At 39.4% G+C, this 27,949-nt stretch overlaps 1 protein-coding gene across 12 annotated transcripts in view; it reads right to left on the bottom strand.

Moving 5' to 3' along the window:
* Positions 1 to 4,876: 4,876 nt before the first annotated feature.
* Positions 4,877 to 27,949, bottom strand: part of LOC121867202 (protein amalgam-like) — a 65,731-nt gene continuing 42,658 nt past the window's right edge. For 4 of the 12 annotated variants that reach the window (XM_042367015.1, XM_042367019.1, XM_042367018.1 and 1 more), the window contains 13 exons: positions 27,592 to 27,615; positions 20,561 to 20,716; positions 19,889 to 19,968; positions 19,316 to 19,457; positions 16,493 to 16,614; positions 15,980 to 16,121; positions 15,137 to 15,308; positions 14,740 to 14,862; positions 13,110 to 13,212; positions 11,675 to 11,867; positions 10,446 to 10,646; positions 6,857 to 6,989; positions 4,879 to 5,586 (listed from right to left, as the gene is read on the bottom strand). In XM_042367015.1, coding sequence (XP_042222949.1) covers positions 6,868 to 6,989; positions 10,446 to 10,646; positions 11,675 to 11,867; positions 13,110 to 13,212; positions 14,740 to 14,862; positions 15,137 to 15,308; positions 15,980 to 16,121; positions 16,493 to 16,614; positions 19,316 to 19,457; positions 19,889 to 19,968; positions 20,561 to 20,716; positions 27,592 to 27,615 — 1,580 coding nt within the window. In that variant the 3' untranslated portion in view covers positions 4,879 to 5,586; positions 6,857 to 6,867. Of the gene's footprint in view, positions 5,587 to 6,538; positions 6,552 to 6,855; positions 6,990 to 10,396; positions 10,647 to 11,674; positions 11,868 to 13,109; positions 13,213 to 14,739; positions 14,863 to 15,136; positions 15,309 to 15,979; positions 16,122 to 16,492; positions 16,615 to 19,315; positions 19,458 to 19,888; positions 19,969 to 20,560; positions 20,717 to 27,591; positions 27,616 to 27,949 lie in introns of those variants that run through there. The other 8 variants (XM_042367017.1, XM_042367021.1, XM_042367020.1 and 5 more) reach the window with 6 other exon arrangements.

The following is a 27,949-nucleotide window of genomic DNA, read 5'->3' as shown; positions in this document are numbered from 1 at the left end:
ACTTCCGGTGTGAGACTGACACACTATGATGTCAGAGGAACTTCATACTTCTTCAGCAAGAAATTAAAGAATTAAACCTCCCAGGAACTGAACTCTTGTCTTGCCAGGACAGTGCATTTATCATCACACATTGGACGAAATTGTACTCGTATCACCTGCACTCATTGCCAAGCAGTCTTTAGTTCATATGGGACTAGGCAGGGTAGTCACTCCACCACACAACATACAGCTGCTCACTGGACATTTAGAGCAATGCCTGTGTTGATGCTTTCAATGTTTGTATAGTGTCAATGATCTATCAAAAGATAATACATTGAAGGTTTGAATTTTAATGATTGCATAGCACTGTTGTTGAAAGGTACTCAGGAACAAAGTAGAAGACAGATGAATTGAGATCAACTTGAGTACTTTACTGTACTGTATGACTTGCAGCAGAAATTATCACAAAGAGTTCCTTAAAATTATAAATTTTCTGAAACTCCATATGAAAGTACACTGTACTGTACATGCATTACAAGGGAAAATGTAATCTAAAAGATAAATTGCATAAAGAGTTGTAGTGTGTCCAAGTAGCACAATACAGTATGTTGAAACAACAATCAACACCACCCCCCCCCATACAAATATAAAAAATTTGAATACTTTGGGTGAAATTGCAAATGGAATAACGGTTAGTGTCAATCTGTTTTGCATCACAGTCAGATACCTACTTTTACTTTTATCCTCTTCACCACTGATCAGCTCCTTAGCCACTTGTGAGAAGGTGAATCAAGCAACAAAACTAGTAGGTCTTATAATAAGGTCATTTAGATATCTGGATGGTCCGTCCCTCGTCACAATCTTCAAAAGTGAGGTGCTTCCCTGTCTGGAGTACTGTCACCCCATCTGGTCAGATAATGCACTAAATTATAGAAACCTCATAAGAATAATTGTTTTGTAAAGCTATACTGGATGAATTATACAGGTACAGTAATTCCAATATGCAGCAGATAATAAATCCCTCATTTTTGAGTCCGCAGAACACACAGATTTGTGTGCAGCAGCAAACTGAGATTTTGTAAAATTATCTTGTGCAATATACATTTTCTTGCGGTGATTATGAAATATATACATAATATTTAATCATCCACATTCTTACGGAGTAATTTTACACTCACAGTGACAGAATGCATTTTCTTTCTATCACTAGATTCTCTCTCTCTAATCTATACCAGTCATCTATGTATCGACAAGAGGGATCCAGTTTACTAACCTTGTGCCACGTCATAAAAGTTTTTGTAACTTCAGCAATGAACATATCATATGCACAATCCTACAGTAATCCTCCACAGAGATAAGTTGCATACAAATATTCAAATCTTGCATAGTTTGTACTCTCATATACTGTATAATCTTTATTTTATTATCACTAATTGAAAACCTATCAAATCTATGAGAAATTTTATCATGCTGTTTACAACTTCTACAGTATACCTGTATGTAACGTATTCAGCTAAGATGTCTTTACTTATATAAATAAACTCAAGCTGACTGATATGTCATGAGTGGTTCTTTTTACATTAAATGGACGGGGACAAATTTTTACATTCAGATGAAAAGACACCATTAGCCAAGTAGCTGTAATTGATTCAAGTATGTGACACTGAGTTTCCAAAGCACACCTAACGTCACCCAAACCAAACCTAAACTACCCTAAGATGGTGTGATTAGGATTCAGTTAGATGGTTGGCCAACAAAGCAATTAATTGACGACTTTATCAGCTATTCTTGGTCAAATTGCCTTGCTGTTTATAATTGTTGTATACCTGCACTGTCTAGGTACATTGGAACCTTTATACTGTACTGTACAGTACCTCCACAGTCTATGTACAGTCTCGTTTAAGATTCTTCGTACACTGCTGGAAACAGCTGGCAACTCGAAGCCATTTGTTTACTATAGTACATAGTATAATATAATATGAAACAACAAAGCCCAACCATTAATTAAGCAACAGGGAACGACCTCGAGTTGCCAGCTATCTCCAGCAGTGTTCGAAGAATCTTGAACAAGAATGTACAACATATACAGTACAGTACCTGCATTGTCTACACACATGCTGAACTGTATGCCTGCACAGTCAATAGATTCCAAACCAATTGTAAACCAGTGTGATGATTTTACCGAGTAATATTAATCATAATTATTGTTACTACTGTATTATAATTTTTTGCCATACTTTGAAATAGGGTTACCATATTTGAACACTCAATAAAGGGGACACTTTGCTGAAGGGGAGTGAGGTATTTGTACAAGACTATCTACTAACTTTCACTCTATTAATGCTATACTGTATACTGTACCCTGTAATAAATTATATACCCCTGTACTGTATGCTGCAGTATAAGCATCCTCTAATTTGGTGCTTGGCTTTACAAATTATTCTGTCAATTTTGCTGATGAGCTCTATCCTCAAACTGCTTTCTTGTGCTTGTCAGAGTCCACAGGAGTTTGTAAATGATTTGCATCTTTATTTGCCACAGAGAACTAAGTACAGTATACCAGGTCTACATACCAAGCACTCGGCTTCCCATTTTTTCTACCATTTCGTAAACACTTGAATTTTGTCTTCAGTTCTGCAGTGTATTTACTTTCATTTTGGCATTGCATTTACGAATAACAAAATAAAGTATCAGGGTTCAGGTACATTCAGGAGCCGGTGCATGCCCAGTACTTGCCAACAGTGCATAACAGAGACGTGATCGATCGCTCAAGCAGCTAATGAGCCGATGTTTTGGTGAAGAGGGCAAAAGAAAAGGAAAAGTAATCAGAGACGTGACCAATCGCCCAAGATGCTAACGAGCCGATTAGTGGTGAAGAGGATAAAAGTAAATAAAGATCTCTTGAAGAAACACTACTGTGCACAGTACAAACTCAGATAAAACACTGAAATTAGGACCGTGGCTGAGCCAGGGAGAAGGCTTTGGAAAATCATACCTGTCCAGGACAGAAACTAAACGGTACAGTAAACTAGACAAGCCCTGAACCAATAATTAACACACGCTCTCTCTCTCTTCGTTGGTCAACGCTCTCTTTCTCCCAAGAACTAATGAATATTTTATTTCTAATTTTATATGGTCAATTTCACATAGAAAACCTCTGTGGAAAAATAATAAGGGCAAAATCCCAGACGTTTTAAGATATTTAAAAATTTCTCCTGGATGGAGATTTAAGGACCAAAAAGGAGGTCAGGTCCAGGGAAATATATATGTATGGTAACCCTACCTTGAAAGACATCAATAAAATCTCTGATAAGTTTTTAAAGGCAGAAAGTTACAGACTCTAGCTGATGGACACTTTCCAGCTGAGTGCAAAATTTTCTGCTGCCATACTACACACATACCAGTCTTACCTTTGAACCAACACTAAATTGAACGTATAGCATCACTGCAACATCAGTTTAATTGTCAAATAATGTCATGTAAAAACTTGATGCAGTGATCAAGTGAAGGCCTTTATACTCATCACAAACAAAACATTACCAGCTTCTGGACTTGATGTTTTCTCTTAGGAAATTCTAATATTCTCAAGTCTTTTTCATGAAGATATTAGTAATTAAGTATTGTAATTAATTCCAGCAGACCATGACAAGAAACAAGAACATTCTCATGAGCTTGATATAATGGTACATACAATCTCACTTTCTTCTTTTGATCATTTGAGTTCCAGTTTATAAAGCATATTTTAGATACCGTAGATTATTTACATATCATTTTCATTCACTTATGTCTTCAATATGCCCTGTAATATTTGAAAAATTATTATTGTTAATAACTTTGCTTAATATAACAGTCAAAAAAGTTTTTTCAATATTCGTTTAAGGGCAGTTTTCTTCTTTAAATTAGTACCAATATCAATTCACTAATTCACTGTATATATTCCCCCTTCTGGAGACACTTTAACAGGATTCACACAAGTGAGAATGTTCACAAATGTTTAGTTTCTTACAAAAAACATTACAACCCAAGTGATCACACTCTCTGGCAGCATATTATCCTTCATCTTGCAACAGATTTAAATTTGTGTGTACAGTAAACCCCCAATATAACAGGGGGAAGGACGATCTGTTAAAGCTGAAATAACAATAAACTCAATCCATTATATACCAACATAGTTTGAAGTGACCAACACTTACCATCACCACTCACCAACACTTGCCATCACCACAAACACTCGCCACCACCACAAACACTCGCCACCACCACAAACACTCGCCACCACCACAATCACTCGCCGTTACCACCACAATCACTCGCCGTTACCACCACAAACACTCGCCACCACCACCACCACAAACACTACCACCACCACCACATACACTCACCGCCACCACCACCACCACCACCACTGCACCACAACACACACCACTTCGCAGCACCACCACACAAACACTCGCCACCGCCACCACACAAACACCACCATCAACACTCACCGCCACCACCACCGCCACCACAAACACACCAACCACTCGCCACCACCACCACTCGCCACCACCACCACAACACTCAGCCACCACCACCACAAACACGCCACCACCACCACCACCATACACACTCTCGACCACCACCACCACAAACACTCGCCGCCACCACTCACGACCACCACAAACACTCACTGCCACCACCACCACAAACATTCACCACCACCCACCACCACCACCACAAACACTCGCCCCACCACCACCACAAACACTGCCACCACCACCACCACCATTAGCACTCACCACCACCACTCGCCACCACCACCACCACCACAAACACTCGCCACCACCACAAACACTCACCAGAACCACCACAAACACTCACCACCACCACAAACACTCCCCACTACCACTCGCCACCAACATTCACCACCACTCACCTTCACCGCCAACACTCCCCATTAACAACACCACCACCACCACCACCACCACTCACCATCAACATTCACCACTCCCCTTCACTGCTAACACTCACCACTACCACCATCACCACTAACACTCACCATCAACACTCACCATCACCACCAACACTCACCACCATCACCAACCACCATCACCAACACTCACCATCAACACAAACACTCACCACCAATGCTCATAACTACCAGGGTAATTATTTCTGATAATTTGGATATGAATGAACCCAAGTCCATTATTTTTTTACTTTAATGGGCCCGAGTCCGTAATATCTATATGAACCTAGTCCGAATGGGTCAGTGTCCGTTAAAGCCGAGATCTGTCATATCGCGGTTGTACTGTACTGGATTTACACATGAAGTCCAAATAAGTTTCATTCCTTTATTGTGACACGTAAACATGACTTCCAAATCATTTTATTTCTGTAAGTGTTAAGTTCAAATGAGTGGAATTTTTTATAAGCCAAGTCCAGTAAGTGTGATCCCTTAAATGTGACATCCAAATGAGTATGATTTCTCCTTTAACATGGCATCCTAAACTCATTCACTAGGGATGGTCTCCCAGAGGTAGTGAGTCAGGCAATTGGGAGATCTCCTGCATCTCCAGTAATGTACATTTCTAAGCCGGGGATGAAAACAATTCTTCTCACAGCCTGAAAATAAATGTAATATGTTATACTTATCACTGATTTAATGCATATTACTGAGTTTATAATATAAATATTTCTATAATTGTTTATATATATATTGTATAGGGGTTCAATTCTTAAAGGATCATACAATGAATATTCTTAGTAACTGACGATCTAAGAATATACCTTACTGGTTGAATCAAACTAAAAGACAAATGAGAAATACAAAAATATCACCAGAATTAAACCAAGGTTCATCCTTAAAGCGCACATACTCATGCACGCACGCGCACACACAAACCCTGGGTGATTACTGATTACACTAATACTCAACCAAAAAAACTAATCAGAGATAAGAGGTGATTAGAATTTTCACTTAATACAGTACAGTACAACTATGTCTTTGTCTATGTACAGATACAGTACTGTAGAGGAATAAAACATGCCATTTTATTCTATTACAGCTGCTAACAATTTAATGTCCTCTTCAACGCTTCTATGTCTGCAGCTGAATACTATACAGCAGGGTATATGAATTTCTTGTAACTTATCAACATACAACTACACAGTCTAAGATGAGACAGAAGCCTGGTCTCCTTGTGAGAGTGGAGTCTGGATGCCACCAAGCCATCACCCACCCTCAAAGGGAATAGTTAAGGCACAATGGTAAGTACTATTTCTGCCACTCATGGAGTCTCTTCTAATGAAATGACAAGAGAATTTTTTAACATGTACGGTCTCTGTTGGTACTGGTGTTGGAAAATTATCCCACATCATATCACCATCTCATTTACTGTATACATGTATGTCAGCATAAACAACTAAAACTTTCAACAATTCAGAATTCTGAAATCAATACTTTAATAGTGTAATCAACAAAATATCAGTATACATGTGTAGTTAGAATTATCCATTCCTTTAGTAGGTATAAAGTATCTATACTTAAACTAAAATCTATACTGTAATTGCTTACTTCTGTACTCACCCTAAGATGCGTGAAAAGAGAGAGGAGCATTACAGTCCAGTATTTATATATATTACAAGAAGAATTTGTATACACTGTACAATGATTTTTTTTCATCTGCAACATTAATAAAAAACTTAATCATGAATAACATGCTAATTTAACAAATGACTTAAAAACTATTCATAAACATTTTAAACATTGATATACTTACTGTACAGTACTGCATAAACTTCCAAATCAAAACATTATTACCTGAACAAACAATTCTTTTAAGAGACTAAACTTTCAGAAAAATCTTTAATTCCAAGAAAATTTTACACTCACCTCATAGCAAATTATAAGAAAAAACAGGATAGACTAATGGCTGTGACGAAGGCCACCATCTGAGCGCGCTTCTCCGCAGGTGTGAGAGTAAAGGTGAATGCTCCTGATGAGTCATCCTGTACAGCCATAGTCTCTGTTAGGCAAATAATAATAGTAGTAGTAGTAATAACACTACTACTATTACTACTACACGTACTACTAATAATAATACTGTAATAAATATTTGTCATCAACAATAATACAGTACCCTCTGGTGTAATCTCACTTCTATCTTATGGACTAAGAGATAGTATATACAGTGCACTGTATTTTGTGATTATATGTCTGTATGTAGTGTACAGTAATAATTATTTCAACTGTGGATGCAAAGTCCCTCTTTCTATGAGTGCTCTGTACCACATGCCTCCTATGCGAGAATAAAATTGAAGTATTTCCAGCGAGTTAAGGCTGCAACCATAAGAAATGCACAAACTGTATAGTATTGCAAAAATCATTAACGACTTGTGCATGGGGTCCCCTCTCTATTTAACAAAATCATCTGGCATTAACCAAATAAAATACTAAAAGTGGCATCCCTGTAGTGACGTGGTTAATGTATTTATATGTATTACTACAGACATCTTAAGTGACCTTAACATTTTGTGTTTTTCCATTTTTTTGTAGAAATTGGGGCACCATAGGAATGTTAGGGATATTGCAGGTATTGTGAAAGTGACAGTAGGTCCCATAGGGATAGTATGGATACAGCACACTGTATACTAAGCCTACGGTACACAAGGCAGCATAGCCGGTAATGCACTCAACCGCATTCGCAGCTTAGGGAAGTGAATGTGGCTCAAATGTAACATGATTGTATTTTTCTATGAAAATTAAACCCCCAAAAATATCCCACTTCATCTGTGTACAGCTAAGGACTACAGTGAAACATTACAGGACGATCTCTGTCAGCTTCAGGAATGGTTAAGGGGAATGGCTGTTAAAATTCCACATTACAAATGGATCTATCCCCCACCACATCCCAAGGAGGAAGGAGCACTTTTCAATTACAATACTAAAACTTCTGACCTCACCATTACATAACACAGATTTTAAGAACTGCATCCACCTGATGATCATTCATTAAACAAATGTTTGACTTTTTCCAGGTAACAGCTTACTCCAGGCACCATACTCATTAGTATCAACTTGTCAATGGAAGTTCATATCTACTCATAAGAGGATTCATTACCCTTACTGATGGCATATAAGACACATTTGTATGTTATTTCAAGAAAATCTAGGCTTATTTACAATGAAATGTATATAGCATGCTAAATAGTGCCGTGTTAAAATACATGCGAAACCTTGTGCTTCATGTTACCACATACGCAGTGTTGTACGCGTCAACCAAAAAAAGTGGCGCCGCCAGCGTCAGCATAAACGGCCGAGAAATTTGATGCCATCAGCATCGGCGTTATTGATTTCATAAATTGAAGCCGTTAACGTCAGCGTCAACACCTAGCATCAATGAGCTTTCAGTGACGTACAAATGCAGGCCCAAAACGCATATTCTCCTGTGTATGGGAGTAACATATGCAAAATAAAAAATATTCATTAATTTTTAATCATTTATTATGATAAATATTATATTTTAATTATTCATTTGTTCCCCCTCAAGAATACTAGCATCTCAAAATTCTTGTCGCTCATTCTGCTGCGCTTGGGCCTCAAGACGTCCTTGCCCATGGAGAACATGCACTCCACGGCAGCACTAGAGGGGATGGAGGTGTTGTATTTGATGAACAACTCCCTCATGGCCTTGTTGGGGAAGGTGTCCTTGTCGAAAGTTTTTTTCAAAAGTTTCTCCCCCAGGAAATGCCTGAAAAGGTCACTGTCTTTTTCATTCTTGCAAGTCATGGTCTTTGTTGTCTCCCTCACTGCTGCTACTGCTCTCAGTCTCGTGCACGGACTTCTCCACCAACCTGGACAGTTGGTTGGTGGCCTTTTTCCTGATGAACAAATTGACGCTTGACGCTCCACTCGGGTGACAAGTTGACTGTGTCACCCGTAGCGTCAAAAAATTGATGGCATCAGCGTCAACAAAAAGTTGCCGCTGTCCATTGACGGCGTTAAATTAATGGTGTCAACGTACAACACTGCACATACAGTACACGAAGACAAGTCTCGTGCACTAAAATATGAATAGTGCAGGAAAACACTACTGTACTGGCAGCACTCGGCAGCATCTGAGGGACTATAAAAAATGGAATGACGGTCAAACCTATAAAGAAATTTAAGAAAAAAAAAAGCTTCATATCCAAATAAAACTCACTGTAATGGAACACCTTATGACCAAATCACTATAATCTACTATTCCTGTCTGCCCCCGTAGCCTAAAAAAGAAAAACTGTGAACCTTTCAATTAAAATGTTTTCCTGGTGAGTGATTCTCTAGCTTTTGTAAATACTGTACTGTACTGCACTGTATAGCAGTCAGTTTGACTTCATTTATCGGACTCCAGTCATAACCATCAAATTGCATAATTCAGGATTACAAGTTTATGGAGTTTAATTAAATGTAAGAAGCATTATTTTCATCCAGATATTCTATTTCTTGTCATTATAAAAGAATACATTTTAACCCTTTTCACCTGACTAATCCAATTTTTGCAACAAAACTTGAAAATAATGACCAATGTCCTCCCTACATTCAGCAGTAGTACCAGTTTCATGTTATTTAAGATATTACTGAAGCAACTCCCTTGTGTAAAAAATGTGATGTTGATAGTCATATTTACCTAGAGGCCATACTGAGGGAAGGAGGCCAGTGGACTGTGTCATTCCTTATTGCCTAGTAAAGGTACAGCCAATAAAAAATTATCAACCACTCTGCCATGCATAACTATATGATACACCATAAGAAAACTGTACACATATACCTGTGGTTACCGGCATTAGTTGGTTGTCATATATCATTTTCTATTCCACTGACCTTGGGGTGGTTGATACTTATTTTACTGCACTACCTTCATTCCAAATCATCTGTCTTTTAGGCAATTGCAATGTTAGGTTCAAATTAACCTACTACCCATCATAATGTGAAATACATTTCACAGTTTATTTCTTGCTGGATATTTTTACAATATCCTAATCTAACATTAAGCATGAAAAGTTAGTAGTCAGTATGATGGTTAAGTATGCGGCATAAAGCTCCTACTGTGTTGACAAAGATTCACATGCAGAATGACAGACTGACTAGCATATACAGTACTGTGTAATTTTGAAGGCTGCATGACTGGTTAACACAACATGAGCGTCGAGTGAAATATGATTGTTAATTACAAGTACGAAAGATTAATGTGCAAAGAGACTGGCCCTACATACCAACATGCAACATGCTGTACACACATATACCATTATGGAACCTTGCATGTAGGGTGATGGGTCTTGATATAGTGTGACAGACCAAAGTAGTGTGTGAAAACATTATATCCACTATGACAGATCACCATGCAACAAGGAAGACTGAAGACCATCCTTTAGATTTTACCGAGAGACTTACTAAAGCTCCTGGTAAGAGATAACGTGAGTTGAACTACCACTGTCACTACCTGCATTCGGAACCTTCTTTTTGTGGACTTGCTCCCCCTCAGTCACACTGCCCATCATCCTGCTGGGGTCATCGGAACTGTCTGCATCATCTACACCAGACATGGGTGTCGCCTGGGACTCATTCACCCCGACGACCTCTGAAACCACGCCCTGAAGTAGATCGATGACGAGGATTGTGTCCTTCTCCTCAGCTTGATCACCTTCAGGGGAGTAAGTGATGGCTAGGAAACAAAGGACTCATGCAATACATGGAACACAAAATATGTGCTGTTTGAGCATGCTAACTAAATGTTAAGTCAACAACAGATTGGTAGAGACGAAGTAGTAAGCCTTTACTTTGGACAGCTATATTAATCCAGTAAACATTCAAGACAGTAATGAAGCCTTTTTCATAATCCATGTACTGTATTACTTATCAGCAACTTAGAAATCAATAAAAAAACATGCAAGATTTTTAGAAAGATAAACACTTCAACATTTATGTTGAGGACACTTTTTTGGCACTCCATAAATAAGCTTTACTTGCATATTACATCCTGAACCTCTAGAAATATGAATGAGTGAATTAGACATCATAATCATCAATTTACTACCATTTTCCCGGTCATAGTATTTCCACCTTTGCTAAATCGAACAAAATTGACAATTGTTAACAAACTTACTCAGCTAATGCAAATGTCACAGATGAATCTAAACTTGAAGACAGCCATCAAACGTCTTCTTATGCTTCACCAAGAGATGATTAATGATAAATATAGGGAGGCTAAATAAAGCTATTTGGACTGTAGATTGTACACAATGTAGGGTCTAAGGACAGACAATGAACAGATGATGGATGATGAACAGATAATGGATGATTGACAAATGATGAATTACGGACAGATGATGGGCAACAGACAGACAGGTGGTGATGAACAAACAACAGACAGATGAGAAACAACATAGAGCAAACCAAAATGATAATGATATAGCTTTAGTGTCAAAAGGTATCTTAGCTAATAAAAGTTATATTGTATCCATAATTCCATGTGCAGTATCAACAAAGCTCAACATTCATGATCATCAGAACAGAATGAAAGAACAGATGACAACACACAAAATATCTACATGTTGTACAAAGGCTAAATTAAAATGGAAAAAATATCGGTTAAGAGTCTCCATTTACATACAGGAAGATGCAAGTCCATTTATCAAGTTTGTCCTCCATCTCAAACACCAATTCACTTACTTGGATCAAACGTGGTAAAGGTGAATGTTTCGTTGTTATCACACTCGCCAAACTCATTCTTAGCAGTAACTTGTACAGAATAAGAAGCTCCTGGTTCTAACTGGTTGAAGGTGTGGCTCATGGAGTGGTAGATGGAGGAGGAGGTTGTGCCAGGAACTGTGAAGTTCACCCACTGTTCCTCCATGCCACTCTCCTGAAGGAAGGATCGATTGATAAGATCAGATAGAAATACTGTACCCCCTATAGTATACATTCTACATGCTGTTGCCTATAATCTAAAATCATGGGGGTGATGTCCGAGGTTGTGCGCTAAAGGAAAATTACTACAGGTATATCTTACTATAATAATGGGTTAGGTTCCTTGAAAACCATTTAAGTGAATATTTGTATGTTGAGTAACAGCATATGGAAAAAACAGGGTTAAGTTCACCAATGACAAATAACTCCAATATCATGCCTAAAAATAATGAACTTGATTCACAAACAACAGAAATGTACCCAACTTCAGTACTGTAATAATAATAATAATTACTTTATGGAACCATATTTGTATAAAGAAGACTAGCTTTCATATATTGTAGTGAGAAAGAGGTATAAGAATAGAATATTTGTACAGTACAGTACAGTACAAGCGAATATTCATAGTGAACATTCATATACCGAGGGATACATGTGCAGTATTCATCTTTCTTTTTTTTAACAAAGATGACAGAGAAATTAACACAAGAGGAAAGAGTCTCTTTAATATTCATGTGTGAAAGCCAGAAGCTACACATCATTCAGTTGCAAACAGATTCAATTGAAAACACCCATATGCCTGATTTGGGGGCACCAGTCTCCTGCAACAGTCTCTTGCTCACCCTCCCTGACTTATCAGTACAGTATTTGAAAGGCACTGTTAGATAACCAGGGTTGATAACCTTGCAAATATTCTATAACTAATGCAGCCAATAACCAAGTTGATGGCCAAACTACATAATTTAAAGTATTTATGCTTTGGGTGAAAGGTACAGTTGTGTACAGAAAAAGGATAACAGTTTTGACAACTGTGGCCTAGTCCTCTGCCTCACCATAGTTAAGTTGGGGAGCCATAACTCTGAATAGTAAAGACAGAAATTACGGATTATCAAACCAACCAGACATATTTTTATGGCACACCCATACACTAAATTTGAATCAAATTAAGTATCACAGGAGTCAATGTGTTAGGTTGAAGTTCACCAGCACTGGCATGCATTCAGGTACATTCAAGAGCCTGTACTGTACATGCCCAGTACTTGCCAATAGTGCATAACAGAAATGAACAACTGACTGGCTTGAAAGCTAATAAACAGAAAAAATAAACACCAATAAGTAAACACACACACAACTGCCTGCCAAATTTTCATACACTAAAAGGATGAGATAAATTAATTCCTCTCTCTCTCTGACTTACATTTCTATAAGCAACATTGTAGGACAGGATGGGGGCGTAACTCTCCACTTGCCACACAAGGGTGTAATTCGTTTCCATCTTGCCCTGGTTGGAGCTGGTGAACCTGCACCATATACATGACATTAATAAACATCAAACTGGTCCATCAATAGCTGTTCTGTCCACCTGAAGAATTCTGTGATCACATTATAGTTACAAGTGTTTTAAAATAATGGAGTTTAAGAAGCCATCTCACACACCCCTTTAGAACAATGATAACCCCCAGTAACTGTACAATGAATTAACCCAGTGAAGAAAATATCTTAAGTAAGATGACCTAGTCCCTTGAGCTCGATGACTTAATCCATTGAGGATGATGAAAGAATCCAAAAAGTAAAATGACTTAATCCAAAAAGAATGACAACCCATTGAGTACAGATTTAATATTCTGAGTTTGATGACTTAATCTATCAAGTACAAAGATGTAATCTATTGAGTATGAAGTCCTAACCTTTGAATATGATGACCAATTCCTGTAAGATAACATTATTTTGCTTTATCCTCTTCACCACTGATCGGCTCGTTAGCCACTTGGGCAGTCGGTCACGTCTCATTATGCACTGTTAGCAAGTAGCTACTAGGCATGTACTGGCTCCAGATTGTATCTGTACCTGCACCAGTGTTGATCAAGTCTAGCTTTGAATGAGCTCACACTCGGTGCTGTCACAATGCTCCCTGGCAGATTGTTCCAAGATTTCACAACCCTCACTCCAAAAAAAATTGCAGTAATAGTTTTTTGATCTTGTGGCTTCTTCAACCTTAAGTTGTGACCCCCTAGTGGGGAAGGTGTCCACTAGCTCCAGGTATGAACATTTTACTGAATAATGTCCTCCAAGGTGTCTATAAACTTCAATTACGACACACCTCTTCCTCGGTTCTCAACCTGTCAACATTGTGGTGGTGATCTCCTGGCACACCTTCAGTCCAGCTACCATGCGCTAAGTTTCTTGTGAATTAATTTCTCTCGAGTTTAAGGACGTGTTAACCTTAAGACAACTTATTTATGTTAACTTGTGTCCTACTTGTGTGCTTTTGCCATTGATTCGTAATATCCTGGACAGTGATCCTGCACTACCTCAGTCAAGACCATCAGTGTTCATTTGATATTACTTTGTACATTTATTAACTTAACTTTTGTGTAATTTTCCTTAGTGTAACTTTATATAGTACAAAGTACTTGTATATTAATATTAAGTATAGCAGTTAGAAATTACCTACATGTTTAACTACCCCCATTCGTGATACAGTATCTGAGTCTATTGACATTACAATATAATATTTATGGTAAACATTTTCATGGGAATGCTAAATATTTGTTCTCGAATAGAACTTATATTAATTTTTTAATTCCTTCCTCTTCACCACTGTGAGTATAATACTGTTTTTGTTTAAGAGTATCTTTATAACTGCTGTTTATATCTTAAATTGTTAACTATAACTTCTACCTTGAGACAATAGCATAAATTGAGTTGAGCTGAGTTACTCAGGTTTGGTTTGTGATTTATATCATGATGCTTTTTAATGTAACTTTTTCCTACATTCTCAAGAACACCCTGAAGGCCTTCCCCCACAAAACTGCCAACATTCTCACCTGACGGGTTTTGGTCGTCCTGAGAGACGGATGACAGTGGAGGAGTTACCCATCATGTTGGTGGCATTGCAGGTGTAGTCACCAAAATCATCGAGATTTACGTGATCAAACTGCAGCGAATACCTGCAAGATGTGACAAGCTGCAGTACATGATTGTAAAGAAAGGAAGATTGTGATTTCTTGTGACAACAGACAAGTCAAGAGATTAAAAATAAAGTATTTTCTTGTAACAGTAGGCAAGGAAAATACTTATAATGGGTGAAATGATACTTATAGAAACAAACTTATAAGTAGCATGTATGTGAGACAAATTATATATACATTTGTAACCATTGTGTGTGTGTGTGTGTGTTACATTATCATGGCAGATTACACAACACAACACTCAAGATCTCACCGCATCTTTGGGTTGACAGTTCTAATAAGCCTGAGAGGGTCAACAGGAATGTCTCCTACCCGGTACCACTTGACCTGGGGTGGTGGTTCAGCATCCACATAGCAGGCAAGAGTGGCATCGTAAGTCACACCCGAGAATACCTCCTCATTCTCAGCCCAAACCTTCGGGGGATCTGTTCAAAATACTGTACATAGAGACTTATAGATAAAGATACATAAAAAATATACATATTGTACTGTACATGCACACAGGAAATACAAAAATGAGAACATACTCGGTAATTGAGTACGGTAAGTACAACATCAACAAATACTCTTTTCCATAAAAAAGGGAAGTGCTCAGCTTTAAAGCACTCAATATCAGAGAAGGTACTTTATGTAAGATAAAGTATGCAATATAAGATAGAGTACGCAACGTTAGAAAAAGTGCTCATCATGAAGTACTAAATATCAGAGAAAATACACTACTGAATATCAGAAAAAATACTCAATACCATAGAAAGTACCCGGTACTGAATAATATAGAACAAGTACTCAATAACAGAATATTACAACATTTTGGGGGGAATAGTTATACAGAATTGAGAGAAAAGTAGTCAAAAACAAAGTACTGTGCTCAATAATGTAAACTCGATAATCGATACAGGACTAAAAAATTACAGAAAAGTAAGTAAATATTATGGAAAAAAGTATTCAAGCCCAAGGGAAAAAGTACTCAATCAAGGAAGAGTTTTTCCCAGAGTTAGGGAAAATACTCATGAGTAGGGATAAAAGTTTTCATTACAGTATACAGTACTTTATTTCATCCTCTTTGCACTCAAGAAATAGGAAAAACTGTACTCACGCATGACACTTAGGGTGACAGTAGCAGTAGCAGGCTTGCCCACTCCATTATTTGCCATACACATATACATGCCATTGTCTTCAGGCACCACTTCATCTAGTGTCAGGCTGGCTCCATGTGCTGGCCCGGGCAGATTACCTCCCTGTGGGTAAATTTATTAGACAGTAACCAGGTGTTTTAATGGGAATGTTATACTGTATCTGCCCAAAAGCCCATTACTTTACAGGTAGATAGATATATAGATGGATAGAGTTGTACAGTAGCAATAAAAAGAAATGGTTATCCCTATTTGATAAAAAAAAAGTATAGTGTGTTTTAAGGTTTAAATGAATATCCCTATTAAGCATAAGACATGCCCCCCCCCCCATCACACACACTAACCTAACCTGCCCTGCCCTAATCTAACTTGCCTTATACCGCTCCACCCTAATCTAACCTAACTTATCTTACCCAACTTTAACCTAACCTAAATTAACATTACTTGTAGGTCTGGCAGTCAGTGTTCCGCCTCACCTTACGACTCCAGGTCACCTTGGGTGTGGGGTTGCCAGAGGCCTGACAGCTGAGAGTGATAGCACCACCCATCTTGACAGTCACAGTGCTGCGGTTGTTGATAGGGTATACTGACGGTGGCACTGTAAGGGTACAACAGTAGAGGTATAACTGCAAAAGGGTACTACTAGAGATACAACTGTAGGGGTATAACAGTTGGGTATTTGTACAGTATAATACTGGACTAAAGGTGAAAGATACATAAAAGATCATTTACGAAACTTTGTGATGGATGGTTTTGCTTGAGCTAAAGCAGTGCAGAAGATGTCAAAATGGAAGAGATTTAGTTTGATAAGTAAAACTTTGTACAGTTCCTGCTGTCCCTAAACATGTATAGTTGCTTCCATTTGTAACAGGGGGTACAGTGGCTGACATGTTTTGTGAAATATGGCACCATCGTAGTAAAACTAGTAGAATGGGCCGAACTAACCCTCACTATAGTAACCAGACCAAGGATGCTAAATAAGCAGTCCCTCCTCTTTATGTGAATGTGTGGATGTCCTTCCATGATTATAGCTTTAATATAAATTACCAAGTAGAACATCATCAACTCCTATCTGTTCATTCTGTTGTCTGGTAGGCAGTGGTGCCACATCTCAAAAAACACAACAGCAACTGTACCAGTTATAAATGGAAGCAACTGTACATTATTGTACTTAATACAGTATACCATAATCCCATTCATTTACATTGATCTGACTTCTGGTTATGATTGTACTTATCAACAGATGTTTCTAAGTTCTCTTTTACATTCTCTGAGAAAGTTAAGTGACTTAGAGAATTATCTGAATGTTGTCTGGGGCTCCAACACTGTACAGTAATTACAACCACACTCTTGAATCCTAGAGTTACAGCTAATACCATAATAACATTATCAAAAATTCCCTTCCCCCTTTGAAGGAGTAACCAGGGCTGTGGAGTCGGAGTCGGAGTCGAGGAGTCGGAGGAAATTTCGGCTTGTGGAGTCGGAGTCGGTAAAATTGTCCAGACTCCGACTCCGACTGAAGCTATTCTGTTCCTAAGAACAAATATATGAACTCAGGCATAATCATTGCAGTGATTCCACTGATCCCACTAATTTTCTTAAATTATTAAAAGAATTTATTTCCATTTTATAAGCATTATTATGAATTTATTGTAGCAGGCACAGTATAGCACTATAATTTTGGACGATAGTCTCTTCTTTACCATTTGAAATTTTGAATTATATCAAATTTTGTTTCGTTGAAAACTGCACAGAGGCTCTCAGCTACAAAACAATTAGCTACAACCTGTTTTTGGTGAGATTAAGGCAAATTTAATTTAATAACTTAATCATGTAAGGTTTATCCATTTTCCTTAATAAGGTATTCATTTCTTTAATGTACATAAATATATAACTTTACTTTAAAAGGAATTGTAGGATCATCATTTAGATCCACATCAGATTATGAGCTTAAACAAAATTCATATGCTGAGATCGAACTTTTAGATATACATGTAAATGGTGTTTTCTAGTTAATATCTTGAATTCTTAATAAATTTATTTTTCTTTTGATTGAAACTTTGAAAGTCAAGCCTATCATCTTTTTGTAGTTCTTAAATATCGTCCAGATCATTAATAAAGCTGTAGCAGTATAGCCACGGTGTTTTACTTTTTACCTATGCAGGTTACAACATACAAATTACAATTAGGATGGTAGAAATAGTTGTTACAAATAGGCCAAGGAGTCGGAGTCGGAAGCATAAAAATTTGAGGAGTCGGAGTCGAAGGTTTTGTCTTCGACTCCACAGCCCTGGTACCTATACTGAAATTTTGAACAAAATCCATTTTTTGGCCGAAAATGACAAAAATTGTAAGTCTAAAGCCTTAAAGGATTTTTGGCCAAAAATACGTTTTCTCTCTGAACTAAAATTTAATGTGCCTAACTATTTAAGTACATCCAGAATAATACACAAGCACCAAGAAATGACCTCGAAAACCCATAAGTGGCGAGTAATTAGCATTGCAAAAGTAATTAAAATATTCTAAAAATCATTTGAACATTTTCTAAAAGCCATTTGAACAAGTTATAATCAAGATATCAAATTTTGGTTAACAGATCCTTAAGCAGCACATTCAGGAGTACCTATACTGAAATTTTGAACAAAATCCATTTTTTGGCCGAAAATGACAAAAATTGTAAGTCTAAAGCCTTAAAGGATTTTTGGCCAAAAATACGTTTTCTCTCTGAACTAAAATTTAATGTGCCTAACTATTTAAGTACATCCAGAATAATACACAAGCACCAAGAAATGACCTCGAAAACCCATAAGTGGCGAGTAATTAGCATTGCAAAAGTAATTAAAATATTCTAAAAATCATTTGAACATTTTCTAAAAGCCATTTGAACAAGTTATAATCAAGATATCAAATTTTGGTTAACAGATCCTTAAGCAGCACATTCAGGAGTACCTATACTGAAATTTTGAACAAAATCCATTTTTTGGCCGAAATGACGAAAATTGTAAGTCTAAAGCCTTAAAGGATTTTTGGCCAAAAATACGTTTTCTCTCTGAACTAAAATTTAATGTGCCTAACTATTTAAGTACATCCAGAATAATACACAAGCACCAAGAAATGACCTCGAAAACCCATAAGTGGCGAGTAATTAGCATTGCAAAAGTAATTAAAATATTCTAAAAATCATTTGAACATTTTCTAAAAGCCATTTGAACAAGTTATAATCAAGATATCAAATTTTGGTTAACAGATCCTTAAGCAGCACATTGAGTACCTGGTAACACACCTCATGAATGACCAACCTTTGACAGTGAGGGTGTGACTGAGGGTACGGGGTGGCTGGGTGGCAATCTCACAAGTGTAGATACCCTGGTGGTCTGGCTGCACCTGCGACAGTGTGAGGGAGGTGCCATTCCGCCCCAACCGATGATCCTGCGACACTGCCTGAGGACACCAAAACAAAGTCTGATCAGGACATCCCAAAATAATACAGTACTGATAAATTAACCATTAGAACTATAAATAACAGTTTCTTAGTTCATACGACAGACATAGTTTCTTTATAAACAAACATGTTGGACCTGGTTACCATGAAAATTATCAAAGGTGAATGTGAATTTCTTGACAGCTAAAGATGAAAGAGACGTTTATAGAACTTGCTCTTTTATTAAAGAAATGGGGGAAAACCTGCCTCTCTCACTATCTAATCAAAACTTCCTTTATATTAACTTTCTCATCCAGAAAATGCTTCAACACCAAAGAAATGAAGAAACCAAGAGCTGTAACACCCTGAAAACCAAAATATAAGAGGTTTATGGCCCAAGAGCTGTAGAATCCGAGTCGGACAGAGGAAGAAAAGTTTTAGTAGGAAATACCTGGAGAAGGGGACCCTCAGGCTGCTTCTTCAGGACCCACAGCGTCTCTACTCCACGACGCCAGCTGAGGCTGATGGTTCCTGCGGGAAGAAACATAGGATGTATGGGAAACTTGTGAGGAGGTGACGAGGAGGAAGTTGGTTGGAGTTTTGTGAAATTTTGGGGGGTGATCAACCATCATTCATGTTATTATTATTAATATTATTACACAATCTAGAAAACCATTTCCCTTGAAGGTGAAGGTTGGTCATTGACTCTTCTTTCATTTGGTATCATTCAATTTCTCTAATACCTGTAATTAAAACAGATGTGTTCTGCTGTGGTGTTCCTCTTTCACGACACAGCCCCTGAGAGTTTGACCTGGTTCCACCTGGTTTAGCTTCTGTCACTACACACTTAACCAACATCATCCATCACCAACAAGCCTCTCCCCTAAAAAATATCACACGCCGCCATGTTATCCACTCGTTCACGCACACCGCTGTTTTCCTGGATGTTCAATCTATTCATTACTAGGTCATCCTTCACCCCCATCCTTCCCCATGTGCCTCGGTTCTCTTGCCTCTAATTTGTTTCTTCCTCTTGTATTCCGAGTCCATGTTCGCACTTGCATGTTAGTGTTGGACTCCAGGATTCATTGCACGTACGTACGCACACACGCACACTACTCACCCAGGTTATGTACATCACAGGGCAACAACACAGGGTCGCCCACCATCACAGCCAAGGTTTGACTGGTGGAGGTGATCGTTGGTAAGGTCTCCTCTGGGTCCAGGGTGTCATGGTAGTAGTCATCACCCCACGGTGACCCCGAGTGACTCAATGACACTGGAAGAGGAAGAAAAATGAGGTTGTTCATCGAGAAGTGAGAGATACCATGAAATAAGTTTTAAGCGTAAAAAGATATAGGGTTGTGTAATACTTTTATAAGTGGGGAGTTTAACGAGTCGTTAATACAGCATTTTGAAATTAAAATGGGGTTGTGAAATATATTTTTAAATAGGCAGTTTAATGAACAGTTTAGTATAATTTAAGACGATTTCATTCAGCTTTGGGAAACCTCAAGGAGTAGAAGGGTTTAACATTTTTTTTAATTAAACATGTTAATTACATAGGATTCTCACTAATTAGTTAAATACGATAATTACTTATTCTTATGAATCCGTATACAAGTACAATTCCAGAACGACGCATCAGCCACACTATAGCGACTTCACCCTAACACAACCAACACCACCACACATTCACCAGTCTGGGCCGTGTACACCAAAAGGCAAAATCCACATTTGCAGGCATGAGGTGCAATAATTGGCCCTTGCCATAGTGATGTCAGCGAGGTATCCGTCCAGGAATGGCCTGGGTTTGGCTAAGTTCAGCATAGAGCTACGTTATATTTTGTAAGAATAGATTGACAGTTTTAATTATTTTAAGGTGATGATGTCTTTGGTTAAAGCGATGAACCAATTAGTGCATGCCAGTCCCTCATACACGTGGATTTTGTTCAAATGGTTCCAGTATGGCAGTCAAGTGTGTGCCCACGACTGTTGCCATGGAGGGTAAGTAACACCACTCCAGAGTCATCCGTCACCCCTAATAATTAAACCCTTCAAGTGGTGCATACACACCATAATGGTGTCATGGCAGAGACAAGGCCAAAACAAATAAATCCTGCTTTATTCCTGCCAGTGTGGGTGTTCCTAGTTGGCACCACTAAGGTATAATGGCGCCAAGTGCTGAGAAAATGGATGTGTTCCACGCCCTTTGCTTCACCAGGCAAACACAGCCACTTCCACGATCGACCAATCAGGTGGCTCTCATTCCATGACCTCGTGGATCTAAAGTGGTTTGACTAACAGCCATTTTTCCTGGTTTACAAATCGGGTGACTCCATCTACATGATGTCATAAGTGTATACGCCATGTGACTAGATATTTATCACGTTCTTACACGGAAAAATATTTATCAGATCATCAGTATATGTCAGACGAACGCAAGAAAATGCCCCAAACGTCGTTTTTAAGCCGATTAACGGCATTTACAGTATTTTACATACTTTGATTTTTTTTTAAATATTGTCACACCCGAGGATGACTGGTCCTCGATTACACTGTACTTACATACAGCCATACACACATACATACACAACTACATACATACATCAAGCAATCCCTACATTGAATAAATGACAAATTTCAGTTGGAGGGTTAAGGTGACAGTAGCGACATTCTTTTGTTTTACTAAGTTGAATTAGAAATTCCCTCCCTTCCCTCCTTCCCCTCATCCCTCTCCCCTCCTCTTGACAGCTGTCGTGTGCCGTCATTCATCTCACTGTCACTCGTCTCTTCCTGTTTAATGGCCGCGTTAATTATACTGTTACTGCTTTTGTTTACGCTGTTACTGTGGCCTTTGTTACCGTTAAAACTATGATACTGTTGTTACTGTTAATGCTGTCTTGCTGTTGCTCCGTTGACGCCGTTACTATGACTTGTTAGCTTACTGTTAACGCCGTCTAACTACTGTACTATTTACGACTTGCAATGTGATATTCACGACCACTAATATATATTTACTCCCCCATAGGTCACATTTAAGACCTTTAAAATCATATTCACGACCCCTAAATTCTACTTTCATATTCACGACCTCTAAAATCCTCCTGAAGCGTCACTCCCTCATCAGTCACTTGCCACGTCACCTTCATCACCAGTTATGTCATCTTCTCTACACCTCCCATTCGCCGTTTTTTTTTTTCTATGCATTAATCTTCGTTTCACATTTACTTAAGTTTTACTGCTAGTTTTCTGTTTGGATAAATTCTATTGAAGCTTTTTTAATGCCACTGAAAATTCCATTGGTTAAAATTCCGTCGGACTTAATCCCAGGGAACATAAATCCATATTACAATATTTAACTAACCAGAAAATCACAAACTTAATCTAACCAAAATATAAAATTATCTCGCGGGGATTTTGTATATAAAGAAATTTCATTGGTTCGTTTCCACTACAGTAATTAAAGTTCATGTAGCTATATATTGTTATTTTATCTTCCTTCACACTAACCTTCCAACCTACCAAGAGGAAATAGCTAAATTAACACAAGTACTAGGGGAGGGAGAGAGAGAGAGAGAGAGAGAGAGAGAGAGAGAGAGAGAGAGAGAGTGAGTGTCATAGTATCTCTCTTGGCAAAGTTTGAGTAATATAAACCTTGCACACGTGTCATGTCAACAAAACCAACCACACAAGACAAATACGTCCCATACGACCTTCAAAACTCCCTCTTCGACCTCCAACACTTCCTTTACCACCTCCAACACTTCCCCTACGATCACCAACACTTCTCCTACCACCTCCAACATTTCCCTACCACATCTAATACTTCTACTACCTCCAACACTTCCCCTACGACCTCCAACACTCCCCTACGACCTCCAACACTTCCCCTACGACCTCCAACACTTCCCCTACGACCACCAACACACCCATACTACCACCAACACTTCCCCTACCACCTCCAACACTCCTCTACGACATCAAACACATCCCCTACTACGACCACCACCACCACCACCACCCTTACCACCACCAACACCTCTCCTACCACCACCAACACACGTGGGCGAACTCTACACAGTGTATAGGTGGACTTGCTACCTCGTGACCTTCGTTGGATAGCATCTTCTTGACCCTGCTGTCACGATAGAGTTAAATTTCGCGCCCCAAAAAAAACTTGGCGGGAAAGATTAAAGAGGTTGAAAAAGCCCAGGAATCGTAATGCTAATTTATGTAATCGAGTGAAGGAGGAAGAGGAGGGGAAGAAATGAAGATAGGGAAGAAGAGGAAGAAGGGGGGGCGAGGAGGAAGAAGGGGAGGAAGAGGGGAAGAAGAGGAAGAAGGGGGGCGAGGAGGAAGAAGGGGGCGAGGAGGAAGAAGGGGCGAGGAGGAAGAAGGGGGACGAGGAGGAAGAAGGGCGAGGAGGAAGAGGGGGAAGAGGAGGAAGAAGGGGGAAAAGGAGGAAGAACGAAAGACTAGAATAACCAGGACTAGAGAATGTTTAGAGGAGATGAAAAGAACAGAAATTAAACGAGAAATGACGGAGATAAACAATAAGGGCAGATGAAGAGGGAAGAACAGAAGAGACACTAATTTAGGATTGTGAAGAGAAGATAGATAGGAAGGAAAGCATAAATTAAACCGTAAAGGGTAAAAAGCGAGACGAAAAAATAAGGATGGAAGGAAAAGGAAATATACAAAGGAGAATACGAGAGAACTGGAAAGAGAGATAGAGACCGACAGATAATGAAAGACAAAATACCAAAGAAAATAAGACTGGTGTAGAGACGGAAGGAGGGGGAGAGGGAGGAGGGAGGAGAGAGAGAGAGAGAGAGGAGGAGAGAGAGAGAGAGAGAGAGAGAGGAGAGAGAGAGAGAGAGAGAGAGTAGTATTCCTACCCTTTTCTACCTGCTGTTGTGTCACCCTAAGACGTGTGGGCGGTTTGCACGTTTAGTAAGAAGTGTTGAGGGAGGGAGGAAGGAAGGGCGAAGGAAGGGGTGGGGAGGGAAGGACAAATGCTGTGTAGAGGGGAGGGGAGGGGAGGGTGTGTGAAAGGGAGGGGAGGGTGGAAGGAAAGGAGGGAGGGTGTGGAAAGGGAGGAGGGGTAAGTGAAAGGGAGGGAGGGGTGAATGGAGGGAGGGGTGGAGAGGGAGGGAGGGGGGGAGAGGGAGGGAGGTGGAAAGGGAGGGAGGGTGTAAAAGAGGAGGGAGAGAGGGTGTGTGAGAGGGAGGAGGGGTGTGTGGAGGAGGGAGGGTGTGAGAGGAGGAGGGGTGTAGGGTGCAGGGTGGGTACACAGTCACCACAAAACCGGAGTAGTTAGATATTATTAGTGGTGCAACCTGGCGACCACCACCACCACTACCACCACTACTGCTACCACCACCACTGCCACCACCACTACTGCCACCACCACCACCACACTACTACCACCACTACTGTTACCAATTAATTACTGCCACCACCAATTACTGCTACCACCACTACTGCCACCACCACCACCACCACCACCACACCACCATCACACCACCACCACCACCTCACTGCCACCACCACCACTGCCACCACCACCACTGCCACCACCACCACTGCCACCACCACCACCACTGCCACCACCACCACTGCCTCACCACCACTGCCACCACCACCACTCACCACACCACTGCCACCACCACCACTGCCACCACCACCACCACTGCCACCATCACCACTGCCACCACCACACCACCACCACTGCCACCACCACCACTACTGCTACCATCACTACTGCCACCACCACCACCACTACTGCCACCACCACCACTACTGTCACCACCACCACTACTGCCACCACCACCACTGCCACCACCACTACCACCAATACCTCCCCTCCCAGTACTCTATATAACAGGCCTATACAACAGCATCTCCTCTCCCTTCCACTAAGCACCTCGAGTCCTCAGTGTCTGGTAGCCTTCCTTGTTGACAGTGTGACCCTAACCTAACCTAACGTGGCTCCCTCTATCCTCGTCGTCCTCTGATGTACCGGATAAGAAAGGGAGAGATGATAGCTAAGGAGGGGAAAGAGATAAAGAAGAGGGAGAGGAAGATCAAGTAGTAGACATGAAGAAAAATGGAAGATGATGAAGAAGAGGAAGGAAGTGATGTAGGAGGAAGGGATGAAGTGGAAGAAGAGAAGATGACGATCAAGAAGCACAGGAAGATGGAGAAATAAAGGAATAGGAAGAAGCTGAAATAGAGAAAAAGAATTAGAAACATAAGTAAACGAGGAAAGGAGGAAGATGATGATGGTGGAGTGATGAAGTAACAGAAAAATATATATGTGTGTGTGTGTGTGTGTGTGTGTGTGTGTGTACGAAAAGACATTTATATCGCGTCTGGGGCCATAAAAATCAAGTGTCAAGCCAATTTTAAAACGTCAGAGATGAAAACATGTAAAAAGGACAATCTGGTGCGCTGAGAAAATATAAAATAGAACATAAATGAATCTTCGTGTTTACATGTGTGAATTGGCCTCTCTCTCTCTCTCTCTCTCTCTCTCTCTCACACACACACACACACACACACACACACACCAAAAAAACAGTATCGTGGCAACTCCGAACCACTGATCCGAAACGTCACCCACAGAGATTTCTTTCCTAACCTAAACTCACGGTAAATAAAATGAACTTAGAGAAGGTGTGAGAATGAGAACAGCCAGTCCGCGACAAATAACCTGGGCCAGGGATTATAAGGGGAGATCCTTCTTTTCACCAACACAATCTCAGGTCCTAAGCTACTGTACCTACAAGTCCACCGCCCCGATAAAATCCTGATATATCTCACGCCATATATAGAAGACTCGTCTATATAGGTTAGATCCGGCTTCCATGGTACTGAATGTATGTCATCCTTACTCCACCTCTAACCCTACAGAATATCCTACAAAAGTAAATATAATATCCTAGACTAAACTTAGAAAATTAATTCACCAGTACTAACACATCCTATACCAAATATCCTAACATTGAGATATCCTACAATAAGTACAATACTCGCATCCATCAATCCTAGGATTCTTGAGAGAGAGAGAGAGAGAGAGAGAGAGAGAGAGAGAGAGAGAGAGAGAGAGAGAGAGAGAGAGAGAGAGAGAGGTCAGCTGCAACGAGTATGACGTCATCCTCCCACACGTTCACACACAATAAACCCAACAAGATACTTAATAAAAATGCTCTAACTCTTCACTGTTGATAACCATTGTGTGACGCTACCCACACCACCACTCTATGCACACATATTTACGGCCACTGCACTTGTACACACAGACACACACACTTGTAGTTAAGTATGTGAACTAATGTCTACAGAACCACCTGTACGTAACACTATATATTTAGTGAGTGTGAATCATTATTTACAGTACTATATTATTGTACAATTTATCGTGGTAACTATCGTGTACAGAACTACCCCTGGGAACAGAATTGTATACTTCATGAGTTTTTACCTACTGCAGTACTTCAAATCACTTCTACAGTACGTACTTCCTAACATAACCCAAGTCGTCACACACAGTACCAAACCAACTTCATTCATGTCCCCTATGGTCGAAATACATCATAATTCCTCGCACTTCTTGTCTGTTGTCATCGCTGTCCACGTTAGGTTAGGTTAGACTTAGGTTAGGTTAGGTTTTCTTCACACATGTTTCCATTTTCTTCTTATCTAGAGTGTACTAAGTCTAGCTTGAATATAGGTCACGGGTCAATTATATTACACTACAGGTCACACTAGCGGATGCAGGGGGGGAGAGGAGGTCACGGCACCCGACTCGTGCAACCCAAGGTCATTTATGTGGATCTGACGTCACATATCCCCTAGTATGTGGATATATTGTGAGTCATGCGAGTCAGTTAGGTCTATACAAGCTGGTAGTGATGTGGTTATATTACTGGTACTGACTCACAAGATTATACTACTGGTACTGACTCACAATATTATACGACTGATACTGACTCACAAGATTATACTACTGGTACTGACTCACAAGATTATACTACTGGTACTGACTCACAAGATTATACTACTGGTACTGACTCACAATATTATACTACTGATACTGACTCGCACAAGATTATACTATTGGTACTGACTCATAGAACAAACTCTTACCATCAGAGAGGTGACTCCCAGAAACTGAAAGAAACAGAATAAGGAAAAAATATTATTAACAACAAACAGAAAAAAACCAACAGTAAAACGGGAGGGACGCGAGCCACCCAGAGCAACAGTAAGTTAAGGAACAGTGAAAATATTGAATAATAAAACGGAAACAAACTTGCAATATGAGATTAAAATATTATAGAAAGAAGGAAGAATAAAATAGAAGTAAAAATAGGGGAGATTAATAGAAAACACGGAAGAAAGATGGAATAGATAAAATTGATAATATAATGTGAAAAAAAATGAAAAAATGCATAATAAAGATGGAATTAATATAATGTATAAGATATAAGAATGAAAAGGCAAA

This window comes from Homarus americanus, unplaced genomic scaffold, assembly GCF_018991925.1.
Source record: "Homarus americanus isolate GMGI-L3 unplaced genomic scaffold, GMGI_Hamer_2.0 scaffold6317, whole genome shotgun sequence".
NCBI lineage: Eukaryota > Metazoa > Arthropoda > Malacostraca > Decapoda > Nephropidae > Homarus > Homarus americanus.
Note: the sequence above shows the minus strand (reverse complement) of the source record. Positions and strands in the feature narration are given on the sequence as shown.